Source organism: Haliaeetus albicilla, chromosome 23, assembly GCF_947461875.1.
Source record: "Haliaeetus albicilla chromosome 23, bHalAlb1.1, whole genome shotgun sequence".
NCBI lineage: Eukaryota > Metazoa > Chordata > Aves > Accipitriformes > Accipitridae > Haliaeetus > Haliaeetus albicilla.
In genome coordinates this window covers 16,443,617-16,455,297 of record NC_091505.1, presented here as the reverse complement: position 1 = coordinate 16,455,297, position 11,681 = coordinate 16,443,617, and the positions used below count along the sequence as shown (strand labels likewise).

The window sequence follows — 11,681 nt, the reverse complement described above, 5'->3', positions numbered from 1 at the left end:
AGGACAGTGAATTCTTGCAGACAGCCATCTCTCCTTCCAGAGACAAAAACTTCCCTAGCTTCAGTGGCATCAGCAGAACTGACACTGTCCTGAAGTAAAGCAGAGCACTTTTGCAGGTATGACAGCAGCTCCCACCCATGTCTCACAAGATGGTTGTTCCCATGTGAGGAAGTCTGATAAAGTTAAGCCTACCCATTGATGTGGTTTTCTTCTTTTTTGCCCCATGACCTTTCATGCTTCACAGATGACAACATGCTTACTTCAGTTCTTCAGGATTTGGTAGGCAGATATTATTCTCAAAGGACCCAAGTGTCTAGGAGGACAAGCCCCACTGAACTGGATAATGTAACTACAGGATTTTCACACTTGTGAAAACACAGATTCATGGATTAGATTCTTAATCAATGAAATCAAAGGTTAGCTTAGAGAGGGAGAGCCTGCTGTTGCCTGACGTTAAATTCACATTACAGAGGGCTTGTCAAATGCTATCTGGATTCTGAAATCCTTGTAAGAATTTCCTGTGTTGGCACTGCAGCCAAAGGTTAATGGTCTTTTGCCATAAAAACATCTGCGTTCAAAACAGAATGATGGAATAGAACAATGCCAGCCTGTTGTCTGAGTCTGTTTTGTTCAGTACTTTGAACTAGCACAGCATCTTGTGTGGCTGCCCTCTTCAGACTGTATCCTATGCCACAGAAATTTTTTTACGCTTACAGGCAACACCAAGGTGCACCAAAAATAAAAAATGTTTTTTTTTTTAAAAAGCTTTTCTAGTTTAAGAATAGCATTTGGATATCAGGAGAGGTCCAAACGAGCAGAAGTGCCCAGACAGCAGACAGAAGCAATGGCTGGACAGAACTGAGCAAAGATTCCAGTTTGGTAACAACTTCATCCCCACGATCAATTTTCTTTATAGTTTTCCTCAGCTTAAGCAGAGTACCCATTTTTGAAGTATTAGCTGTCAAGGTTACTGGCTGCTCCACAATAAATCTATTCAGGCCATGATCATTGCTCCTCAGGCAACCACTAACTTCCAGTCCAGTGCCTGATTAGTTTTGTCTATCAAAATGAGATCCAAAAGCATGTCCTCCTATCGGCTGCCATATCTTTAGAATTAAGAAAAAAAGCCCACCTAATCTTACTGATTTTTAGAATGCTCAGCAACATTTGACAGGAAATATTCCTTATAGGTTTTCTTTCTTCAAAGTACAAGAGGTCTTTAAGGTCTGTTTCTGTTCTGAATTAGCCTATTTCTCATCTGAAGTCACATTTTTTCCAAGCTTGACCACTTTAAACACAAATACCCAGCAGTTTACCATGAGAAAAAAGAAAAACAAATTTAAATTTAAGTAAATGCACACATTCACTCATCAATTATTACTTGTTTCTGTTACAGAAGAAATTAAAAGTAGAGCGCCAAATAATAACTGGGAATATACTAACATGTTTTGTGGCAAGTAAGAAGAATCTTACCTACACCTGTGACAGATGACAGAACTAGAGAAATATTATGCATTTTTGGAGGAGTCTATGTCCTTCTCAGACAACCCTAGCAGCTGTAGCACACATACCGGGGAAATACAGAACATGTTTGACACTGTGCTCACCTCTAGTACTAGAAAAATCATCACCGTGGGTAGAAGCATAAAACCTACCAGCTCACCATGTAATCTGGGGAAAACCAACTCCACTGCAGTCTTAAACCCCACCTTTCACAAGTTTTCCCAAAGCAAATCCAAGTACAATCTGAGTAGCGCTGTGGATAATGTAATTCTGAGTGTCTATATCTATAACATCTTGCAAGAAGTGTGACCTCAGTAAGAACTTACTGAATTTGTAATAAGTTTTAGAAGAGTTTTTCCTGAGCAAGTACATACTGTAACAGTTAACGAGGCCTCCAACTGTTGAGCCCTTTAACTGACAACAGTTCAGAGGAAGCTCCAGCAGTGCTGAGTTTGAGAAAATACTGCACAAGGTCTTTCAGAGATTTCCACGAAGCTAAGTCTTGAGGCTAAAAACACTGAAAAGCCAGACATGAACATGAAGTGACTGTTAAAGACACTGATCCCAGCTTTGTGTCAGACAATTTAGCAGTTATGTCCATAAGAACAGAGCCCGAAGAACTGAGCAACTTAAACACAAGTTCACCTGAGCAAAGCCCCGTAGGACTAAAAAGACAAAAATAGCATTGGAACATTTAGATATACAACCAGAGGAAGTAAGTAGAAAAAGAATGAGACACAACAAGAAAACACTTGCTGTGAGGCTAGTCAAACACTGCCCTAGGTAACCTGTCCCAACAACTGTGGATTGTCCACCCCTGGAGATATTAAAAGCCCAACTGGACATGGTCCTGTGCAACTTGCTCTGCCCCAACTGAGCGGGGGGGGGGGGGGGGGGGATTGAGCTCCAGAGGTTTCCCTGAACCTTGAGTATTATGTGATTCTGTAACAAGCTGTTCTGATAATATAATATAATGACAGCCTTTATTCAGAAGGGTACTTAAGGGTATGCTTAAATTTATGCATGAACCCTACAAAAGTCAAAGGAGTTGCAGTTACTGGGAGCAAAAATTTATTTGCACACCTCTAAGCATATGCTCTTCACTTACTGCTGTTGAAGAAAAATTTACCCACAGGCTTAAACAAGTACTCAGGTCCTTTTCTGAATGGCCTTTTGTCTGTTCTTTTGTACGTAGCACTTGGCTTCACTAGTTTTTTGTGCTCCATTTACTTAGCATTATATTCTGATCAGATTTCCACACAGAAGCCTGAAGCACTGTCACTGAAGCACATACAGGAAGAAATGACCAGTTTCTAATCATGTGAACTAAAAAGCCTCTGTAGCATCTTGGCAGCAGGCCAACACTATTAGCAAAATACTAGGAAAGCAGAAGTAGCAGCTATAGCCATTAGCATAAAGAACCTGGAATCATGACTCCAGTACCATGTCCTCAGAACTAGTCAACAGTTCCCTACAGCCTTCCAGTTTGTTCCCACATTCACAAAATGAAGCAATGTGCTTATATGCAGTTCTCAAACAAACAACATAATCTATCATATATATAACTAGAGAGAAAAAACACATATAAAACAGACATTGACAAAATACAAATATTGCATTGCTTGATATTCCAGTAAAAAGCAGCATGCAAGTTTGCTTCAGAAAATAGCAGCTTAGCATTCGCTTACACTCACAAGTTCATTCTGAGTCAAGTTTGAAGAGTGGCCAGTTTCCAACATTTTCCTGAACACACGTGCAGCAAATTGCTAATGGCAGGCAAAAAAAAAAAGCATACAGCAGCTTTCCCTGTGCCTGATGAATCGATTCTGCCATGTCTATGGCTAATGTTCTTATATTTAATAGTGCTAGCATCATGTCAGTGGCTGAGTTCAGCATTGCTTTCAGTTAAAAAACCCAAAAATATCACCAACCAAAAGAAACAAATACCCCCACCCTTTTTAACTTGAGAAAACATGACTTGTGCAGCATTTAAAGATCAAATTTTAGCATTGTTCATCTACTTGAACTGTTGTTTTTGTCCTCTGCACATGCACTGGGCTTGGTGCCCAGCAGTGAGACAAAGGTAGCAGAGAAACAGCTTTGTTTCCATTCATAGCTGCTTGCTGCCAGAACAAGCTGACAGGAACCAGTTACAGTATAAATTAGGTGATGAAGGGAAGAGTTCAAGTGATCTACAACACTCCAGTCAGCTCATTTTATCTCCTGCATCAAGGCCCTGTACAATGGCAATTCCTCGCTTCTGCCTCCTGAGAATTCTCAACAATATTCTGTAAGCAGAATTTTGATTACATGGATGTCAACAACTTCTGTTAAGAACAAAAGGTGAAGTAGGCCCTTGGAAGAAGCAGTCCAGAAAGGAACCCCCCAGCACAAAGGGAAGTGTTTTATTTTAACAGACTTCCACCCATGCTTTGCTTGTGCTCGAGGGAACATCACTTCCCAGTGCAAGGGCACAACCTGATGTACATACAGTGAAGGCACTTGACTGAACAAAACAGGCTCAGCAGAGTAACTGACATTTACCTGCAACGAGAACTTGGATGCTCTAGACAAAAGCAGAACCCAGCTGTGCAAGGTACCAGACAAGCCTTAAGATCCAGTAGCGGACAAGATTAGACCAGACGCAGCACCACTCTGACTGGAATACCACTTCAGTGATGCAACTTTTGGAAGGAGAGGGGAAAAAGGCACTGATTTCCGAACCATTAAAAACATGCAACAGTTCAACTGGGGAAAAAGCATAGAGAATATTAGATCACCGCAGAAGAGCGCCAGAACTGTGAGCATTAGAAGCTAAACATCAAGATAAATGGAAGTCAAACATCTTCCTCAGGATCAGCTTTGTTTACTGCCTGCACAAGATCCTGGATAATGAACAACAATAATAACCTTTTTTATGATCACCTGAGTACTTAACAAGTCCAACACAACACCTTACTAGAGCTTCTGGCAGCTACAAGGTGAAACTACCATTTCAGCTTAGGTCTCCAAAGCAGTCATGTTTAAAACTTAAAAAAAATCCAAAACATTCAGACTGTTAGGAGGTTACAGAGGAGACTTTTTGTGTAGAACATTTAAAACAACCTGCCAAGATGCATGTTGTTAACATTGCAGGATCCCTCCTGAAGCCTACTTAGTTGGGAGATTTAGGTTAGATATTAGGAAAAAAATTTTTACTGAGAGGGTTGTCAAACATTGGAATGGGCTGCCCAGGGAAGTGGTTGAGTCACCATCCCTGGAGATATTCAAAAAGTGAGTGGACGGGGTACTTCAGGACCTGGTTTAGTGGGCATGGTTAATGGTTGGACTCGATGATCTTGAAGGTCTTTTCCAACCTAAATGATTCTATGATTCTATGATAAATACTGTATGTTGACAGGAGCCAGGTCTTCAGTAACTCTGAAAATCCGGGCTTGGACCCATCCTTTTATTTGTATTTCTTACCAGCTAATAAATGCTCCCTCCTCCTGTTACTCATTACTAATTTTTGCAATTCCTGTTTTAACTACAATATGGGGAAAGCGGGAATGGCACAGCAGCACACTTAAAAAAATAAGCATACCCCCCAAAACCAATGCAAAGCCCATACACCTCTTTCTCCAGACTGAGCTTCTAGTTCCAGTGACGGGACGGCCATATGTGCCAAGACACTAGAGAGAAGGTACCTGTAAGCAAAGTGATGGTGTTCGTACTGCACAAAGCAGCTTCTTAGCTTGCATTTGTCACTAAATACATAGAATATCTGTAGCAAACTCCAGAAGTGTCTGTGATCACAGGAATCACAGTCAATTAGTCTTCTACATATATAACCTATTACAGAAACTCATTTTTGGAGTCACAAACCATATGTCTTCTTGTGCCATCTCCTCACTTCCGTCAATTCAGTGGAGCTCAAAGTAACAAAAAGTCTTGAGAGAGTTCAGCTTGTCTCATCTATACAGGTATTTTCAAATCTGAGAGTCAAACTTACTCCAACTGTATCAACTGAAAATAATTTTATATAGCATGTACCATTTTTGTATTTATGTTGTCTGATGATATACCCCTTGCAACTGCCTTTCTTATTCAAGACAATTTTACACAAAGTCATGGTCAAATTCACCTAAGTAAAAAAGAATTAAAAGAAGAGTGAGACTCATTTCCTGCCTTTCCATGCCTTCAGTCTTCCACTAATGGGAAGGAGAGGATTCTTTACACGCTTTTGAAGTCTCCTCCTCATACTAAACTATCATATAACTACTCTTAATTCTGCTTAATATCCAGTTGCAGTACTCCATCCCCCATTACTTCAGAAAGAAAGCTGTCATCAAAAAAGTGACAAGATCAGGAAAAGTAGAACTCAAAAGTTAACAAGTGCATGCAAGATCAATGATCCAAGAAACATGTCAAAACTACTTAAGACAAAAGGCAAATTTATGAATCAAAATGGAAAAGAAGCAACAATTTCCAAGTGTGTGACCAAGTTTAATGATACATCTGTTCTCTGAAACACTTGACCATCAATAACATTTCATGGGTTATGATGCCCAGAATGTTACTTCATAGGTGTTTTATATGAATATTTACAAAGACTTTCAAAATTCAGTGGCACTAAACAAATGAGAAGAACTTAAAATTTTAAGCTACAATGCTTAAAAAATGTAAACAGTTTATTTTACATAGTTGTAAAATATAAGAACTTTCTAATGCAGCTTAATTTTATCTGGAAGGTGAATATATCCTGGTGCCCGTGAACAAGGAATGAGAGAATTCTTTACACAAGTATTGTGCTCCAGTGTGCAAAAAAATTATACATAAGAGAGGAATCTAAAGTCCACAACAATTAAAAGACAACAAAAAATTTTCACGTCCTGAAGTTGAGAAATTTATAAAAACATTTACACATGATTGCTGACCCATCAAAAACTTGCATAACTTAAAATTCTGACATTAGCTACTACAAATTCAAGATCTTTCTCAAATGGAATTTTGTGCAAAGATCAGACTAGATCATTCTGCATTTTTTCCAGACATACCTCCAACCTTCCCTTCCCATCCCCATTCCTGACATCTAGTGGCCAGAAGCAGCACTAAAATCCTTTTGATATATGTTCAAATTAGTGCATGTAACCAAAAGGCACACACATGTGTGAATACGTTTTCGTGCAGAAACCTGTGCAGGTTCACAATTATGTTGCAAAACAACTGTTCATAGAAAGTTTAGAGTCTAATGTTTGGCAGGATTATTCTTACACATTCCTTTCTATTCTACAAGCCCAGGTGTTAATAGGTAGACACTGCTTTCCAAGGTTCCAATATTTGAGTAGCCTTAAAATAAAGATTTAAAAAATAAAATCAGCCTGTAACATTATTATATTAGATACTTCACTTTTGCCTGCATTATTTATGGAATTTTAATCCCACAGTACCATAGCTTTATGCTGTCAGTTGCAAAACAACTAAGATACATATTTCTTTTTGTTAATGAAGACTTTGATTGCTCCAGTAAAGTCAGCAGATAAAAGCACTTCTGTGTGATCTGTCTTCAAAGCTCCTTGATAAGGAAAGAGAATAAACTGTTAGTTCATTAAAAAAAAAAAAATAAAAATCAAGCTCTCATTAAAAGATAAGCTGTCACTGTGACACCCTTCTTGCTCTATCACATTCCTGTTATCTAGCCAATACTTCAAGAAACATCTGCATTGCTAGGAAAGGGACTTTTTCATTATATGTTGGTACAGCTCTACCTCCTAACAACTCAAGTGTAAAAAGAATAATCCTAAACTGCACAGGACAACAGCTATGACCCTCGCTTCATATTCTCTCAGGTTTTAAGAATGCAACAGATGCTAAAATGTTCAACTGCTAAGGTAGGAATATATATGCATGCCACTGTAAGGACTTTTCTTCTCAATAAACCTCCTCCCAAATTGAAAGTATTCTTCATAATCTTTTCCTCCTCATACCATGGTATTAAGCAGAGCTCATCCTAAACACCTACCAGAGGGTATGGTATCTGTTGTTTCAGAATCTTCTCCCTTACTTTCAGCTTCTTGCTTTTCAGAAATTTCCAGTGACACCATCAAACCAGGATTGGGAGCAAAAATCGCAGATGTGACCACTGCATTGTGCGCTTCAGAAAAACAATCCAATTTTGATTACTTTGTTTCAAGGAATTGTTAATTTTACAAGAATAGCAGGCATAAATATTTTAGTAAATATCCAAGAACCTCAGTGCTAGTGGCACCAGGTAAGCTCATCATTCAAGGAGTATTTGTCATTTTTTTATAAGCTTAGGGATCTCCGAAGTTCCTGGAAGTGCCCCAAACTAACTGGCAAGAGTTCCAACACGTTTGATATAAACATGGCCCAAACATTTCCCCAAAACTGCGTATGTGTGGAGGAGATAAAAAAGTTGCTGCTCTTTCTTTTTTTTTTTTTTTTTTTTAAATCCTGCCATGAAAGAAAAAAGCTTGCATTTGTTTTCAAAGTCACTTTTCCATAAAGGATCTAAGGATTGATAATTATTTTAATTTCTACACTTACACAATCAAGTTCTGCCAGCAAAACATTACATTCATTCAGAATCTGAACAAAAACTGAAGCTGGACAAAAAACTCTTAGCTACTCTGTCTCTTGCCATCCCAATTATGCATCTGTAGAGAGTTTCCTGTGGACAAGGTTTTCTGACAGTTCACTTATTGAAAATCCACCAATTACAATGCATATTGCTAACAATTTGTTCAAACTACATGAACAGCACTGCTGAGCAAATAAAGAACTAGATGATAAAAATATTTAACTTTTGAAATCATACAAGCTTCGATAAAACAAAGATCACAAGTTGAATTTTACCTTTAATGCCTTCCCAGAAGTCATTACGGTCTCTTCTTACAGATGTAAACTTGCTCAAGTCATGGTATGTACTCCAAATATAAACATATTTGTCTTCTGAACCACTTACAATGTAGGTAAAGTCATGGCTAAAGATTCAAAGAAGGAAAAACATTACTTTTCTTAGCTGTTCAAACTACCATTACAGTAGCCCTCCAGATGACCTGCAGCTTTACAAGTGCAGTCAGGCTAAGTTCACAGTTCAAAATGATCCTTTATTTTCATGACTGAAGCTCAAAAAAAAATACACAGTCCTTAAATGAATGTGCATGCAAGCTTCCTGATGCTCTCCCTCTGGAAGAAGAAATAGTTCTTATGAATAGCACACAGCAGCTGTTCTCCTGCATCTTCCGACACAAAAGAGGGTTAATCTAACAGCTATAATCAGCAACAAGAAAATGGCATAAACTTTAAGTGCAATTTGCCTCTGTTTGAGTCTGGAACCTGTGTGAACATCTGAGACTGTGTAACAGGAATTGTTTACGATATAATCATGGACAAAAAACCTCCACACAGATAGAAGAAAAAAGACACTCAACAAGATTGTAACCATGTGACTGTATAATACACACTGACAGAGACAAAACAGTACCTGCAAATCCAACTCAAATATTTACTTTTATTTTACCTACTGCATGAGTATGCCACATATCTAAAATCTAACACTAACTGTGCTACAGCCCTGTAAGTAGAAATGACTTAATTTGGGAAATTAAATCTTGAGCAGGGAGGCTGCACAAGATGACCTCCAGAGGTCCCTTCCAACCTCAACCATTCTGTGAAATACCGTGAAAGGATCTTTAAGGCTGACCAAGGCCAACAGCTGACAATCAAGATTAAACTTTGCATTATTCCTTAAGCACTGCCGCCCTCCTCCGCTCAAACATCCAGATTAAACAGATACCCAAACGTTTTTTCCCCTTCAGCTTCTGCAACACTCAAAGAGGGAATAGAACAAATATTCTTCTCCCTCTACTCCGTCTCTTTTACTACCTTAAAAACCAGTATTTCCATGGCAGTCACAATAATATACTCAAACTCAGAAAAGCATCTTAGGCCAGCACAGAGAAAGAAGAAAAAAGAATTCCAACTCAGATTTGCTGGCTGTTTCCTGACAGTGACGATACACAGGCAGTGACCAACAGCCTTGGGCAACACTTGGGTGACCAACACATCTGCCACAAGACCTGACAAAATTAAGGAAATAAAACCTATTTATCACAGAGGAGAGAAAAGATGTGGTGTCCCAGCCCCACCAGTTCTAGCACAGTTCCTGCATTTACAGCAATAGTAATGAACATGCATCGTACTGTCAATACAAAAGGATTCACTCATTCACAGAAGCTCCCTGCTCATAGGCAGCTTTGTCATTCTTGACCAGAGCCTTTAGTTACCTTTGTATTCTGAGCCAAGTAACACTTCAAAGGCTCAGTTTCATACCAAGGCAAACAGATTATTTAAACAAAAGCCTCTGTCCTTCAGCCACAGCATTTCCCAAATCCAACAACTCCATTGTTATAATACTGTCTTACCTAAAGCTGGCTTTGATTTGGCTGCTGCTGTTGACATAACCTTTGTATTTCATCGATAAAGACAGATCTCTTAGGTCATACAATCTGATTCTGGAATCATTTGATGTCACTAGTATCTAGAAAATAAATAAACAAAATTTAGGAGTGGAAACCATTAGCATGTCTAAGAAGGAGCAACAGAGTTCATTCAGTCAGTATTCCAGTCCTTTTGATTAAAAAAAGTGACACAGAGAAAGAATACGCCCAAAGAAGCAGAACAAGATTTAGGACAATGACATTTTTCTCTCCCATCTTCTGTCAATGGACAGAACACAACTTCACCATCAAGACCATCCTGACTGGTCTGAACCAGAACAGCTGTATTTACTGAAGTAAAATGTGGGGCCAAAGAACAGTCATCAATTTGCAAAGAGTATTTTGGAACACATTCCATAATAATAGAGCAGAGCAGCTATTCTGGTGAGGTAGAGTCACGACCTATCAGTCATGAAGCACAGATCAGAGGCCATTATCTGCTACGTAAACAAACTGGGCTTTTCTTGGTTGATGTGAGTTTGCTTCCTTTTCACATTTTTCAGATCAGAAGCTTAAATGTACTTATAAGGAACAGAGAAGTCTATGAAAGGGTTGTCAAAATGCATAAGGGCATTCAGCTGATTAGCCCTTTCATGGTACCTTAGAAGCAGAGCAGACTGTAGGTTAGCAATATGTCTCAAGATGACACTAGGAAAAGGATATAGCAGAGTAGCCAAACAAATACCAACCCCTACTTATCTGATAATTTATGCAACAAAGTTGTGACAACTATTGGAACACCATCAGATTACAGAACTTCCTATTTGTTTTCAAAAGAGTTCATGCTGAGCTGTGTTTTACTACATCATCTAACATGCCAACACACAGCATCTGATGCAAACCCAAAGGCACTACTGATTTCTGAATCTTCTGCATGTCTTTGGAATTAAGTAATTTCTGTGTCATTGATAAAAGTACAATATAGGTGATAACAGCTGGTGATCTACTACTCTAATAGAGCCAGTTGTTCACCTCACATCACCCCTGAAACTTTATATACAAGTGAGAAACTCTCCAGCTTTAGATTATGACTTTAATATTCAACAGCATTTTCTTTGCTTGATGAGAATTTGACCCTTTCACGACATAAGATTTCAGTTTAGACTGAAGGTAAACAAAAGGACTGATTCTGAAGAACAGAGTACACTTGTTTGGATAACGGCTTTTGAGCTTTCAGCATTTTTTCAGCTTCTGCATAAAGTACATTTCTAAATGAATATTAAATTTGAGAGAAGTTAGTTATGCAAGGAAGTTTTCACTGAAAGCCATCTGTAAGCTTTTTCTCACCTTTGCATTAATCAGAGCGTAACATAATTTAAAAAAAAAATTTCTATTTTACCGCTATTTAGTATTGTATTAGCAATCAGCAAAGAGTAGTGTTCATTTTAGTAGTGTTAAAAGACTTCTGATTTAAGTCAGTGACTACAAACAAGACTCAGCACAAACTTACTAAGCATTAGATATAAACATCAGACTCCAGTACTGAGCCAAAGTTGCACTGAAAGACAGTACCTTATTTTCTCCAGGCAAGGGTTCAATGCCAGTAATTTTTCTTCCAACTCTATTTCGGCCTCTGGTAGAACGCACATGTATTTGTGTATGGTACTTCAAGTGCTGAAAAGATATTAAAATGTACCCTGATTTGAAATAATTGTGAAAAAACTTTATTTTGTTTCA

The 11,681-nt window shown here is 38.4% G+C and overlaps 1 protein-coding gene across 2 annotated transcripts in view; it reads right to left on the bottom strand.

The window, feature by feature from the left end:
- Positions 1-5,967: 5,967 nt before the first annotated feature.
- WDR44 (WD repeat domain 44) overlaps positions 5,968-11,681 on the bottom strand; it is a 28,991-nt gene continuing 23,277 nt past the window's right edge. For both annotated transcript variants that reach the window (XM_069811384.1, XM_069811385.1), the window contains exons 16-20: positions 11,517-11,618; positions 9,930-10,045; positions 8,359-8,486; positions 7,505-7,636; positions 5,968-7,057 (exon numbers count right to left, since the gene is read on the bottom strand). In XM_069811384.1, the coding sequence (XP_069667485.1) occupies positions 6,963-7,057; positions 7,505-7,636; positions 8,359-8,486; positions 9,930-10,045; positions 11,517-11,618 (573 nt within the window). In that variant the 3' untranslated portion in view covers positions 5,968-6,962. The remainder of the gene's footprint in view (positions 7,058-7,504; positions 7,637-8,358; positions 8,487-9,929; positions 10,046-11,516; positions 11,619-11,681) is intronic.